Source organism: Mesoplodon densirostris, chromosome 2, assembly GCF_025265405.1.
Source record: "Mesoplodon densirostris isolate mMesDen1 chromosome 2, mMesDen1 primary haplotype, whole genome shotgun sequence".
Lineage (NCBI taxonomy): Eukaryota > Metazoa > Chordata > Mammalia > Artiodactyla > Ziphiidae > Mesoplodon > Mesoplodon densirostris.
In genome coordinates this window covers 10,433,512-10,445,518 of record NC_082662.1, presented here as the reverse complement: position 1 = coordinate 10,445,518, position 12,007 = coordinate 10,433,512, and the positions used below count along the sequence as shown (strand labels likewise).

Sequence of the window (12,007 nt, the reverse complement as noted above, 5' to 3'; positions counted from 1 at the left end):
CCACCTTGGCTCTGACACTCAGAAGTGACCCAAACTCTTGAGCGACCCTGGCTCATCTGTCACAGCGTGTTTATATACAAGCGAAGTGTATTGAGAATTGAAAAATGTTATGAATATATGAAAGAGACTGTTAATAAGCAAAGGAAAACAATTTAAAATGAAGACCGGAAGCAAATAAAAATGATGGTATGTGGTGACACCATGTCATTTTCCTCCCCCCTTTAGATTTCAAAGACCCACTCCCAGAGGTGATGGTTTAGTAGGTCTGAAATTCTTAAGAAGGCTCCCAGGTGGTTTTTTTGATGCAGGTGGTCCACTAACATCCTGGTGAGAGGATCCAAACTAGGGTCCCTTCACACACCTGGGAACACAGACAGGAAATGTACTTCCTCAGCCTGAAATTAACAATACCTACTAGACCAGCAAACTACTCTCCCCTCTAAGCACCTGTCCAACATGATTCAGGACATCACCTTAATACAACACCTGCTGCTGGCTGGCACCAATGGGCTGTATCTGTAATTTTTTAGTTTTAAGGACATAAAAACGTATCGGAGTCTACATGTCAATTATAGTATCTGACACCAGTTTATTTAGGTGCATCAAAAGCGTTGGCTCCGGCATGAAGGCAAAGTTGACATAGACCTCTTCTCACCAGACTCACTCGTAAAATTCATTCAAAGGAGCCTAAACGTGAATGAAGAAGATAGAAGGATAAAACACCTATAAGCTACGCATTGGCTGTAAGAGAAATTCTAAAAAACTTCTGGAGGGACATGTGAATGAAAGAGGAAAATCCAATCCACGAACAGGTCCCGCAGCCTGGGAGGCAAGTACTGGGATGGAACCAACCTCCAGGCGTATCCTTACAGATTTAACCACTATTTAGCACCTAGCACCAAATAAAATATTTATCCCAAATACAGATTACAGGACAGAGGTATCGGGGAAAGCGAGGCAGACTATTCTGTTTCAGAATTAAGGTGCTTCCCCGGGCAACAAACCTTTGCTGAGGAAGTAACTGTGTGCATCATCACCCAAACTTTCCTTTTATTCTCTCCACATGTAGAACATTTGCTTTGGGAGCTTAAAAGCGAGCAGTCTATGCATGTGTGTTACACTGAACTCGCCCCTCTCTGCAGTGCACTTTGCTTACAAGGGAGGTCCCTGGGTGCTCTCAGGCCCTAGCGTTTCTTTACTTATGTATCACTTCAATAGGACCCCTCCCTGGCTTCCTAGCTCACAGACAATTATCAGAAGCCTATCAGAAGGCTGCCAGGGAGTACAGACAGTATCCATAAATAATAGATGGAAAAGGAGATGGTGAGAAGTACATCCTTCTCCAAAAATACTTAAGCCACATCTCAAGCTTCTGGATCCTGTATGTCTGAACTCCGAGGGTGTCACTTCGCCACAACAGAGTATGAATTGACGATCACCTTGAGCCTTCCAGGAAAGGTGAAATTATGTCCCGTGTACTTTTTAAAAGCAACGGAAGTAGCAGATACGTTAGACCTCAGACAGCAAACGCCTGTGCAACAGAGCCATTGCCCTTCCTGCGTCCAAGGCGGACACCGGGCACTCGGCCCGGCCTGTGTCCCCGAAGGGGACCCCGCCTGGGAATCCAGCTCACAGAACCCTCAGGCAGCTGCTCCCCTTGCACACATGGAAACCGACTTGCCAACCATGGCTTGGAAAGACTGCTATGAAAACAGAAAAAAAAAAAAAAGAACAAAAAAGTTCACACCAGGGAACAAGGTTTAATGCTCTGGATGAGTCAGTTCCTGGATCTGTTCCCCTCCTAACAAAGCTGGTACGTGAGCACACTGGCCTGGCTGAAACCACTCCGTGTGGTCCCCCAAGAACTTACAAACTGGACTCGACCAGGAAGGACCAAGACCTGTGTTCACCTCCAGCATACATTTTGATTCCTTCGGACTAGCTGGTGCTTCCCCGGGCAACTACGTACTAACAGGCCACATCTCCCCGCTTCTTAAAGGTGGTGAACCAGGCATGAACTCACTCCCAGATCTGTGGGTGAGGGGCAGTAGAGACTCCCAATTCAGAAATGGAGCCAGACTGCTGGACTCATTTCCGGGCTCCCCTTTTACTAGCTATGACCTCAAGCAAATTCTTTAACTTCTGTGCTGCACTTTCCCCATCTGTAAAATGGGAGAACATAAAAGTATTTTATTTCATAGGGCTGTTGCAATGATTAAATGGGGCAGTATGCGTAAAGCCCTGAAAACAGTGGCTAGTAAGAGTTTTAAAACATCAGTGACCATTCTTATATTATTATTTCAATGAACCAGGGTCCCTTGTCTAAGTGGTCATGGTTTCATAGAGCTAAGGAAGTATCTTCTTCTGAACCTAGCTTTAAAAATTTATATTTTGACTTTGAAATTCAAAACCAAGAGGAATAAAGTTATATGGAAAGACGGCAGAATAAGAATCAATCATCTCTTTTTCTTGTGATTTGAAAAATGATTTCCTGTTTTATGGCTCATTCTCATCTGATGGGAGAAAGGGAGCGCTATGGTCGGCATATGAACAGCACAGGCCTGGCTGAAATACAGCAAAGGGCCCTGGGGTCACTGGCAGTAGAACCAGGACTTGGGGATGCCCGAGCTCCTCCTCTCTGGGCGGAGGCAAGAGATGATGAAGGAAGGTTCCGGCTGCTGTGATCTGTGTGAACACGAAATCTCATACGTGGCAAAAGTCAGCTCTGAGCAGCAGACGTAACTCAATCAGATTCACACTGAGACTCAAGGGGACGCCTCTCAATAGTAACAGCAGCACATACTAGGACAGGCATATCTGCAGTCTTCACAACCGTCCTTCCTGGTCAGATAGATTGTTATTGTCATTTACAGAAAGGAAAGCCGTGGCTCAGAAAGGTTAAGTAACTTGCCCCACATTACAAAGCTAGTAAGTGGTAAAGCCAGGATTCAAATATTTTATTCAGCAAGTCATTTACTGAGCGGCTACTACGTGGCAGGCACCGTGGGAGACGCTGGAAATGCAGCAGGGAACAAAACGAAGTTCCTGCCCAAGGAGAACTTTCATTCTAGGAGGGGGGACATTTAATAAACCTCCCTAACAAGTCGAGAACAGAACGTACGGATGCGTGAAGTCCCTCCAAGAACAGGAGAGCAGAGTGAGGAGATGCAGAGGCACCAACGTCAGCCCTTCAGATCGGATGGTCGGGACGGACAGGCGCTCAGCGGCTCCGGGTGGAGGGCCAATCAGTGCCTGAAATGAAGTCACAGCAAAACCCTGAGGGGCTCCCAGGAGGCCAGGCACCCTCAGGTGCCCCAGGCTCATTCACTTTGCCTGGGCCCAGACGGAGGGCTTAGACCAGCCTGGAAGCCTTTGGGAGTGTTTCTAAAATTCTGAAAAGAGCTCTATTCTCCCCAAAGACAGTAACCACCATTCTCTGAAACTAACATAAACTGAGGTTTGTCATTTTCCATGAAGGAATCTTTTTTTTTCCCTCTGGGCCTTTGAACACATGAGCAGTTTCTTCTGCAGCCTCTTCCAGAAGTTCCTCAGCGATCATCACCGTCCATGCTCTGGCTCTTTCCACCGGGGACGGTTACCACACCCTGTCGGTTTCCTCAGCAGGGCCTCCCCGGCACTATCGCTGTGAGACTCGAGCCCCAGCCACTAGACAGTGGTCACTGATCGTCACCACCACCACTCCCACCACAATCATCAGCTCCTGAGTCCTCACTGCCAACACACGAGACCTCCTCTAGCCTGACCGCTCACATAACCAGAAGCCTGGGGCTCAGCCAGCAGCGTGCCCCACCTCAGTGACAAACGGAACCCAGGGAATTAAAACTCAGCTGGCAGGCTTCCCTGGTGGCGCAGTGGTTGAGAGTCCGCCTGCCGATGCAGGGGACACGGGTTCGTGCCCCGGTCCGGGAAGATCCCACGTGCCGCGGAGCGGCTGGGCCCGTGAGCCATGGCTGCTGGGCCTGCGCGGCCGGAGCCTGTGCTCCGCAACGGAAGAGGCCACAACGGTGAGAGGCCCGCGTACCGCAAAAAAAGAAAAAACAAAACAAAACTCAGGTGGCTACGAGTCCAAGGCCAGTGTTTATTCCCAATATGCTACCCAACCTCTCTACAGCAAAACCCCGTTGTGGGTGATGACATCAGCACTGATCACTTGGGGGACACAGTAACTACGTCAAACCCAAGGGCACGGTGAATTAGGCTGTCTCACATGGCAGCAAAGACCATGGGTCTGGAGTCAGATGGCAGGGTTTGGGGTCCCTATTTACAGCTGTGGGACGTAATGCAGGTGCCGTGGCCTCTCTCAGACTCGGTCAATTTGTCTGTACATGGGGACAACTGCTCTCCCTCAAGTGGTGGGAGAGCTTCCGAAGAGTTAGCGCCCGGCGGGTAGGAACAGCCAGGAGCACCCTCAGCTCCTCCGTGGTGGCCAGCTACATACACCCCAAGGTCCTCTGAGCACCCTCGTACACAGGACAGAGTCCATCAGGCCTACAGACCAACACCTTCATGATCCAGACTGATCATTAAAGATGTTTTCTGAATGGCTGACCGACTGAATCACTACAGGAGAATGTGCCTGAATTCACAGGTCCAATAATAGCTTGGAAATAGAAGCCATCTGAAAATGTGCCTAAACTCGAGCTGGGGTTGGCAAGGATTGGATGTGATTATAAAAAGCAAGTGAGAAGAGAATGTTACTGCAAGGAAAATTAAATCCATATGAGTTTTAAATAACTTCATTCCAATAGAGAGTATTAAAATGTTGTATTTTTGGCAAGTATTAAGTACTAAAACAAATGCAATTTTAAATTGAAATTCTACTTTAACTTAAAAAATTAAAACTGCCACAATCGTATCCTAAGGCCTAAATCCCCTTCTATTATTAACTTACCTGTGAAACAAATTGTAGGTCTTTTAAAAAATGTTTTCTACTTAAAATCTATATCTAGATTTCATGCTAAGACTCTGCAGTTATCCAAGCAGAACTCCGTATTATGCAGTAGGCTCCTATCTAAACACTGATATGGAAATGTTCTCAGCTTAAATACGTTCTGATTCAGGACATAAACCAATACTTTAAAATCTGCCTGTAGCTTTCTGTCATGGCTGAAGTAACACCCCACTGAGTAACTCGGGGAGCGCCTATCAAGGAATTTTCAAAACTGTCCGTTGTCTGGCTTCCTGCTGTGGATTATAAGCTGGACACGGGAAGGCACACTTAGGCACAAACTTCTTCCATTAAAGGCTTATGTTCTCTGAACCACCCACCTGAATTTCAGCTCGCTTTCTATAAGAGACAGGGGAAAAGGAATCCAGCTGGTCCAAGGGAGGCAGAAAACAGAAGCTCATACAAATCCTATCACCCCAATGGTTCGGCAAGTTTACTCTAATAAGTGTATCCAAGCCCCTTTTAATGGCTCACGACTGAATGTAACTTTTGCAACGGCTAATAATTTAACACAGCATCACGATGGTTTTTCCAATTCTTATTCTTCATCCAGAAAGTAAATAAAACCTACACGCACCCTCCGGGCTCTAATCCTATACTTTAAAAGTAACAACTTTGGGCAGAAACTTAACCTTCCATTCTGCACACAATGGACTATGTGCTCAGGTGGCAGGGCAGGCCCTGACAGACTTTGGTTTTGGCCCAACAGGTCAAGGTTCTTAAGTCACATCTGAGGATACTCCTGGTGACCAACACTTCCAGAATCAAAGCAGATTATCATCATGTGCTTGATTTCTATGAAACCGAGTTTTGTTGACTCATCAGACTGATCTACAAAGCCAGCTGAACCTGAAAGGTCTATGATGGAGGTAGAAGCATGTCCCTCAGTTAGAAGAGTGAACTAGATGTGAATGTTCCCAGCCCAGGCAGCTCCATACTAATCAACAGTCCTGCTGCACCAGGAAGGAGCCTTACCGAGAAGGGATGATTCTACTTGTTCATCAATGCCGGGAAAGCCCTCACTAGAGAAGATATCAAGGCCTGTATCCTACATCGAGAGGAAATGAAGCTTTCAAAAAAGAAACTACAAAAATGATCGATAGGATGGTACAGCTTGGAGGCAGTTCAAATCCCAGCCTTCCACTCGAGAACTGTGTGACCTCTGAACAAAACTCATTTCCCCCCGGGTCTGTTTCCCCATCTGTAAATGATACCAGCCTCAGGGGGTTGTCGTCAAGTTTGAAAAACGCTTTGTACAGTACCTCGCACACAGAAAGCACCCGATGGCTATGTCAGGTTCACCCCAGAGCTTAACAGATCGTTTCAACACCTCTTGGAGAGGAAGCAGCACGAGGGAGGGCAGTGGGAGAACCGAAGGGCCCGGTGTGGCCTGGGCCGGGTGGAGCGGGGATGCAGGCGGGCCCCTGGCCGGTACCAGACAGGACTCCAGGCATCTGACTGAAGGGATCGGCCAATGAGCAGCTCCACGTTTTCCCTACATCACACCCACTCGAACCTCACGTTTTGTTCCTCTCAACTTTTTTTTTTTTTTTGATATTTTAGTCTGCAAAGAATTTCAGTGGTAATATGGATGTCATCCTTCCCGCCAATCTGGATTTTTCTTTCTTTTAATGCTACAGCAGGGTGACTGTAAATGTCGAGGCACTTGAGGCTCAAATGAGAACACTCAAGTACTTCAGCAATTAAGAGCTACACACATTCGTTACGATTTATCCCACATTCAATTCTGAAGTTCTTCAGTGTGCAATGAAATTACCTGGGGTGGGCGTGGGGATACTGTAGGTGTCCAAAAAAATGACAGAAATGGCAAACCGTCTTCCTTAACCATCGGCCTGGTTTTTGGACTACTTTAAACGTGGCCTTTATATCCGAGTTACCCTTTTCCTCACCCACCTGTAAAGGATATAAGCCAAGCGATTCAAAGTGAGGCCTGATATCAAATCAAAATCGACAGAAATAAGATATCGAATGCATTTAGATATAATTTTAGAAGAGTCGCTTTAACGTAAGCATTAAAAGTCAGCAGTTATCTAGATATCTGCCCTCAAATATTAAGGTAGAAGCATCTTCTTGACCACCCAGACTTGGGAGAACCGTGACAAAGTGAGAGAGGTTTTGGATATGAAGTGTTTAAAAAAAAAAAAAAAGGCACCACGCAAATATAAGCTTCACAAAGCCTGGGATTTTGGTCCACTAAGGTAACCTAATTACCCCAGTAGGTGCTCGATAAATTAATGTGATTTTGTGAAACATTTTGCTAGAAAGTACCTGTAAAATCCAAATTAAAATAGCCAGCCTAGAGACACTGACAGATCTTTCAAACTATTAGCTGCAGGGACACAAGGCTTTTTTTAAATTTTTCAAAATGTTTAACCCCATGAAGAGTAAAGCAACCAAACTGGGGCAGCTCATTCTTGTTGAGAGGGAGCTGACCACCTGCTTGGGGACTCCTCAACCGAGCATGTGGGTGCTGCCACATCCAGGCCCTGCTGTAAGAATGGGTGACACAACAGACCTCACCCTGCTCTTTCAGACCCGAGGAAATGTCAGCGTCCACAGCCTGGGAAGAAGGCTTCCGGCTAGAAGGAAAACTCGGGACCACCTTGTCCACTCCCCACTTTGGGCAGACCAGGAACTAACAACGTTGAGGCAAAATACCTGCCCGAGGCTAAGCCACAGAGGCAGGGACGGAGGAGGAGCTTGTTAGAGCCCCGGAGGGACAGGTGTCCCTGTTCCCAGAGCAGCGCCCTTTCCAGCTCACAGCGTCCGGCTCCTCGCCGGGTGCTGTACGTGCTCAGCGCTCAGTTTCTAGAACGTTGACACAGCTAACGCTGAAAGCCGCTCCGTACCTCCGCCTCTTCCTCCCATACACCTGCCCACAACCCTTCTGGGGTTTCCTAAGGTAGGAATCCGTAAGCCACAAGTGCGAACATCTCACAGAGGGAGGCTGACCGCACCTTCAGCTTCACCACCGTTCCCTGAGCAGGAAGGACACAGGCGGAGGAAAAAAATGAGGACAAGTGTTCCCATGTAGGACTTTATGAAACTGCTTGTTTCAGCCATTTTTAATCTTTAAAAACACAAACAAACAAACAAACAGCAATTCCATATCAACCTAATACAAATGTTACAACTTCTTTGTTTCATTCTTCGGGGGATCCATAAATATAAAAACCTCCAGACTAGAGCGAACTGTTCGCAAGCACAGAGGAAACTGACACCCCATACAGGAAATTATTTCACTCTTACCAAAGAAAGTTCTCCACGCACTTCTTAGCACCACCGTCCAATTGCACGTCTACTCTCTAGGTGGTATGGAAATGATGTGAATTCACAAATATTCAATCAATGCCAAACAGAAACAAGTGGGAAGAGGTCGGCCGTGGGGCTCGACAACTGCACTTTAGAGATGCAGCCTGTGAGCACCCCTCCCACGTTCACCTTCATTTTCCCCCTTAACTGCTCCCAATGATGTACAAAATACAGTCCTTCCACAGCTTTTAGAAAGTTTTTTATTGGTTACAATGATATAAAATGCATCATTTGAATTCCCCCATCAGTAAGTGCTTGCTAGCAACAGCATAAGAAAACTTTCTGTACATCTGACAAGCTCAAATGATTTATGTCATGCTGGAAGGGGAAAAATAGCAAACACCACTCTTAACTTGTCTGTCTATAATTAACCTCTCTCTCTCTCTCTCTCTCTCTCTCTCTCAAGGCTACGTTGGTTAAAATCAACGGACAACCCCTTTTGTATGTCAATTTGTAAATTTTAATGTTTTCATTAGAATAGTCTTTTATATCACTCTCCAACAAGAAACAATAAAATTACTAACAGCAAACTTCAATACAAGAACACTCTCCAGATTAACAACTCAAACAAAATGTAAAATGTAAATCACATATAATACAATTGAAGCGTCCAAAACAATTTAAATAATTTTAAATATTTTATTTTTAAACTGCTACAAATGCTTTATACAATATTTCAACATAAAGTCCCCATAACAGAAATGTAACAAAATGGGAATGATAGTGAAAGGGTTAAAGTGGCACAAATTCACCAAACAAGTATTAACTACAAATTTTAAGAGGTAGATTACTTTTAAAGTTGAGAACAACAACAACAACAAAAACAACACGAATAAAACTTAGCCATTTTCCACCAACTGCATCATTCATTAGAGGGAAGGCATATAATAATGCATGGAGAAATGATACTTGTATACTCAGAAATAGGCCAATTCGTTGGGTTTTTTAAATCTCTATTAGAGACTGATGCGTAAAACCTGGTAAGTGAATTCATTTACACTTAGGTGTAGACATACATCTATACAGGCCTGTGATGTATCCTGGGCACTGATATATTGCTACCGTCTCTGATAATACAACAGTTATAAATTAGTGCCAGATAATAATCTGAGAGGATAATGTCCATTTGGATATATAAACATGACACTGGAAGAGGCATAAAAAAGAGTCCATATCCAATCTGGTTTCCTCTCCATTATGCTGGCAATCGGCTTGTGATAAAAAACAACAAACAAACAACAACAACAAAAAAAAACAGGCTGAGAAAGAAGCTAAATGCCTCTGAAAGGCATCAAGAGCTGGTGTGACCAAAACATTATAAAACGAGTGCATCAGAATCCGTCATCCCTGAAATCTACAACAAACTACTGATAAAACAGAGAACTTGCTTTGCAAGATTAGGTTCAACTCATTCCCTTCTCTGCTCTGTGCCAAAAGCCAGGGCCACGCTCAGGTCTGAGTTACCAGTCCCGTGACGAGGAGCCAGGTCAGCTAGCCCGTGCTATAGCGCCCTCCTCTGTGCATCTCAATCACCTGTGAGCCCAGCACGTGTGTTGGGCGCCAGCGAAGAAGCGGATGCCTGACTCTAACCAGGGCAACAAGAAGCCCGCTGGCAAATCAGCTGTGTGTTAGGGTTTCTGAGTCAGCTTCAACTGGTCTTGCAAGCTTGGTAGATTTCGTATCCTTTGCCGTAGTGCTTATCCTAAGTTGAGCATGCATTATCTTTACTTAGTCAATTAAGGTTTGTTTTGTTTGGGGGGCTTTTCTACTGGAAGTTCCTAGAAAATAAGAAAACTGAAGATAAATGACAACGTAACACAACCTTGTATGAACTGACCACGCTAAAGAAAAGGTGGGAAGACCACGGGACAAATGTTAAGACAGCAACAGGATGACTCAGAAGGTGTGTGGGAACGTGGGTGTCCCACGCAAAAGAGACACGCTGGGAGGGACACAGACAGTCTCCTTGGAGTGATGTGGCGGAGATGGTATGGGAGAAATCAGCACCATTTTGTTTTTTTAGCCTATTTCACGGTAAAGGGAAAAGCTTGGTCTGGAATTTCGTTCTGCTTCTCCATCACTTATTTACGTGTCCTTAACTGGCTGCAATGGGAACACAGTATTAAACAACAACAACAACGAGAAAAGCTGCTCTAAAAGCAGCACTGAAGAATGTAAAAAATGCCTTGGGATTTACAAAGATCAAAGATGGGTAAGAAGGGAGTAGAAAATGTACCTCTTTCCTTATCTTTCTGTCTTACACTCCGTGGAAATGAGCCCTCAGCACCAGCTCTAAATGCAGTCCCACCGACAAGCCACAGGTGGGCTCCAACCCGACCCGCGGAGGGTGAGCCCGACAACAGCGTTCGCTGGATTAAGAGCTGTTAACAGGAGAATCTAGTCAGTGGTATGTCTCTGCGGCTTTGTCCTAAGAAACGGATTTGGAGCACACACCTTTTTCACACCCGGATTGGCACAATGGCTTGTGCTACAGGAAATGACCAAATGGCAAATTCTGCTGAGCTCTCGGTGTAGAATGGAAAACAGGTCGTTCTCTCGGCTGACTGCAAGTGTACACTTAAAAATCTGTGGAATCCTAAACTGGCATTTGAATGTAAAATGTCTGAGTGCTGAGGACTAGCCCTTAATCACAGTTCTGATTTAACTCACAGGAAAAGGGTGTGCTGCCAGGTCCGGGGTAAGTCCTCGAACATGCAATGGGGCAAGGACAGCGAAATCACTGAAAACCAGAGTGAGAGTGGGAATTTCCAAACCTGTGCTATGACATCACCCCTGAATAAAATTTACAAATAGAAATAGACTGAAAAGGGAAGACGACTAGTTAAAACAACTCCTTGCCAGTGTAGTACAACAAACGTGGAAAAGGACGAAGCCTCCACTAAGAGCCCTGGGCTGACAGCGATGGACCATCACATCCCCAGGCCTGCGCCCAGGATCCCGGCTTTATACCAAATTCACTACAAGGTACTAAGACGACCACAGCTCTCTGAAGAATCGCCCACTCTTCTGCCCGGATGATCACAATATGATGCCCCCTGAACGCTCATTTTGTAATTCCCCAAAATACTTCCCAAGTTTATGGTCATGGAAGCTGCTGCTACCATCTACAGTCAGAATGATACCCGTGACTTCTTAACTGATTGTTCCTTGTTTCCTTTGAGGCCAAATTGCATTCCAGCAATGTTAACTTTTAAACAAAGCAAAACAATTAAAACTAACTGGAGCAAAGAATAGAGACACAATTTTATTAGGCACTTCAGTCCTTTGCAGTCTTAAGGGTTCTTCAAAAGCCCTGGGTGAACTTTACTCAGAGAGTTTTCCTTTATAGTACGTTAATTTTTTCTTATCAACTTTACCCTTGAACTGTATAAATGAGATCCAGTACAAAATAAGTGATTCTTTCAGATACTATCGGAAACAAAGGAGAGTACACATATACATTCTAAAGCATCAACCACCTGGGAAACGTTTCTTAGTACAGTCCATGAAAATGACGGCATGTTCTGGGTTCCTGAACCTTGAAAAGGACAGTCCAAGAACGTCCTGTTGTTGTGGAACTTCCTGAACACAGACTGAGTACAAGGGGGTACACAGTAAAGCTGCTACAGGCAGGAACTCTGGACAGCTGATAAACAGGTGTTTACTTTCACCAGGACTAACTAAGCTCCAAGACGCCGTATACAC

At 45.3% G+C, this 12,007-nt stretch overlaps 1 protein-coding gene across 4 annotated transcripts in view; it reads right to left on the bottom strand.

Annotated features, from left to right (window-relative positions):
• Positions 1-12,007, bottom strand: part of PRDM2 (PR/SET domain 2) — a 112,307-nt gene that overhangs the window by 15,025 nt on the left and 85,275 nt on the right. Inside the window, exon 9 of one of the 4 annotated variants that reach the window (XM_060088999.1) lies at positions 663-687. The exons of 2 other annotated variants lie outside the window; for them this stretch is intronic. In XM_060088999.1, the coding sequence (XP_059944982.1) occupies positions 678-687 (10 nt within the window). In that variant the 3' untranslated portion in view covers positions 663-677. Of the gene's footprint in view, positions 1-662; positions 688-8,096; positions 10,081-12,007 lie in introns of those variants that run through there. One more of the 4 variants, XM_060088998.1, reaches the window with a different exon arrangement.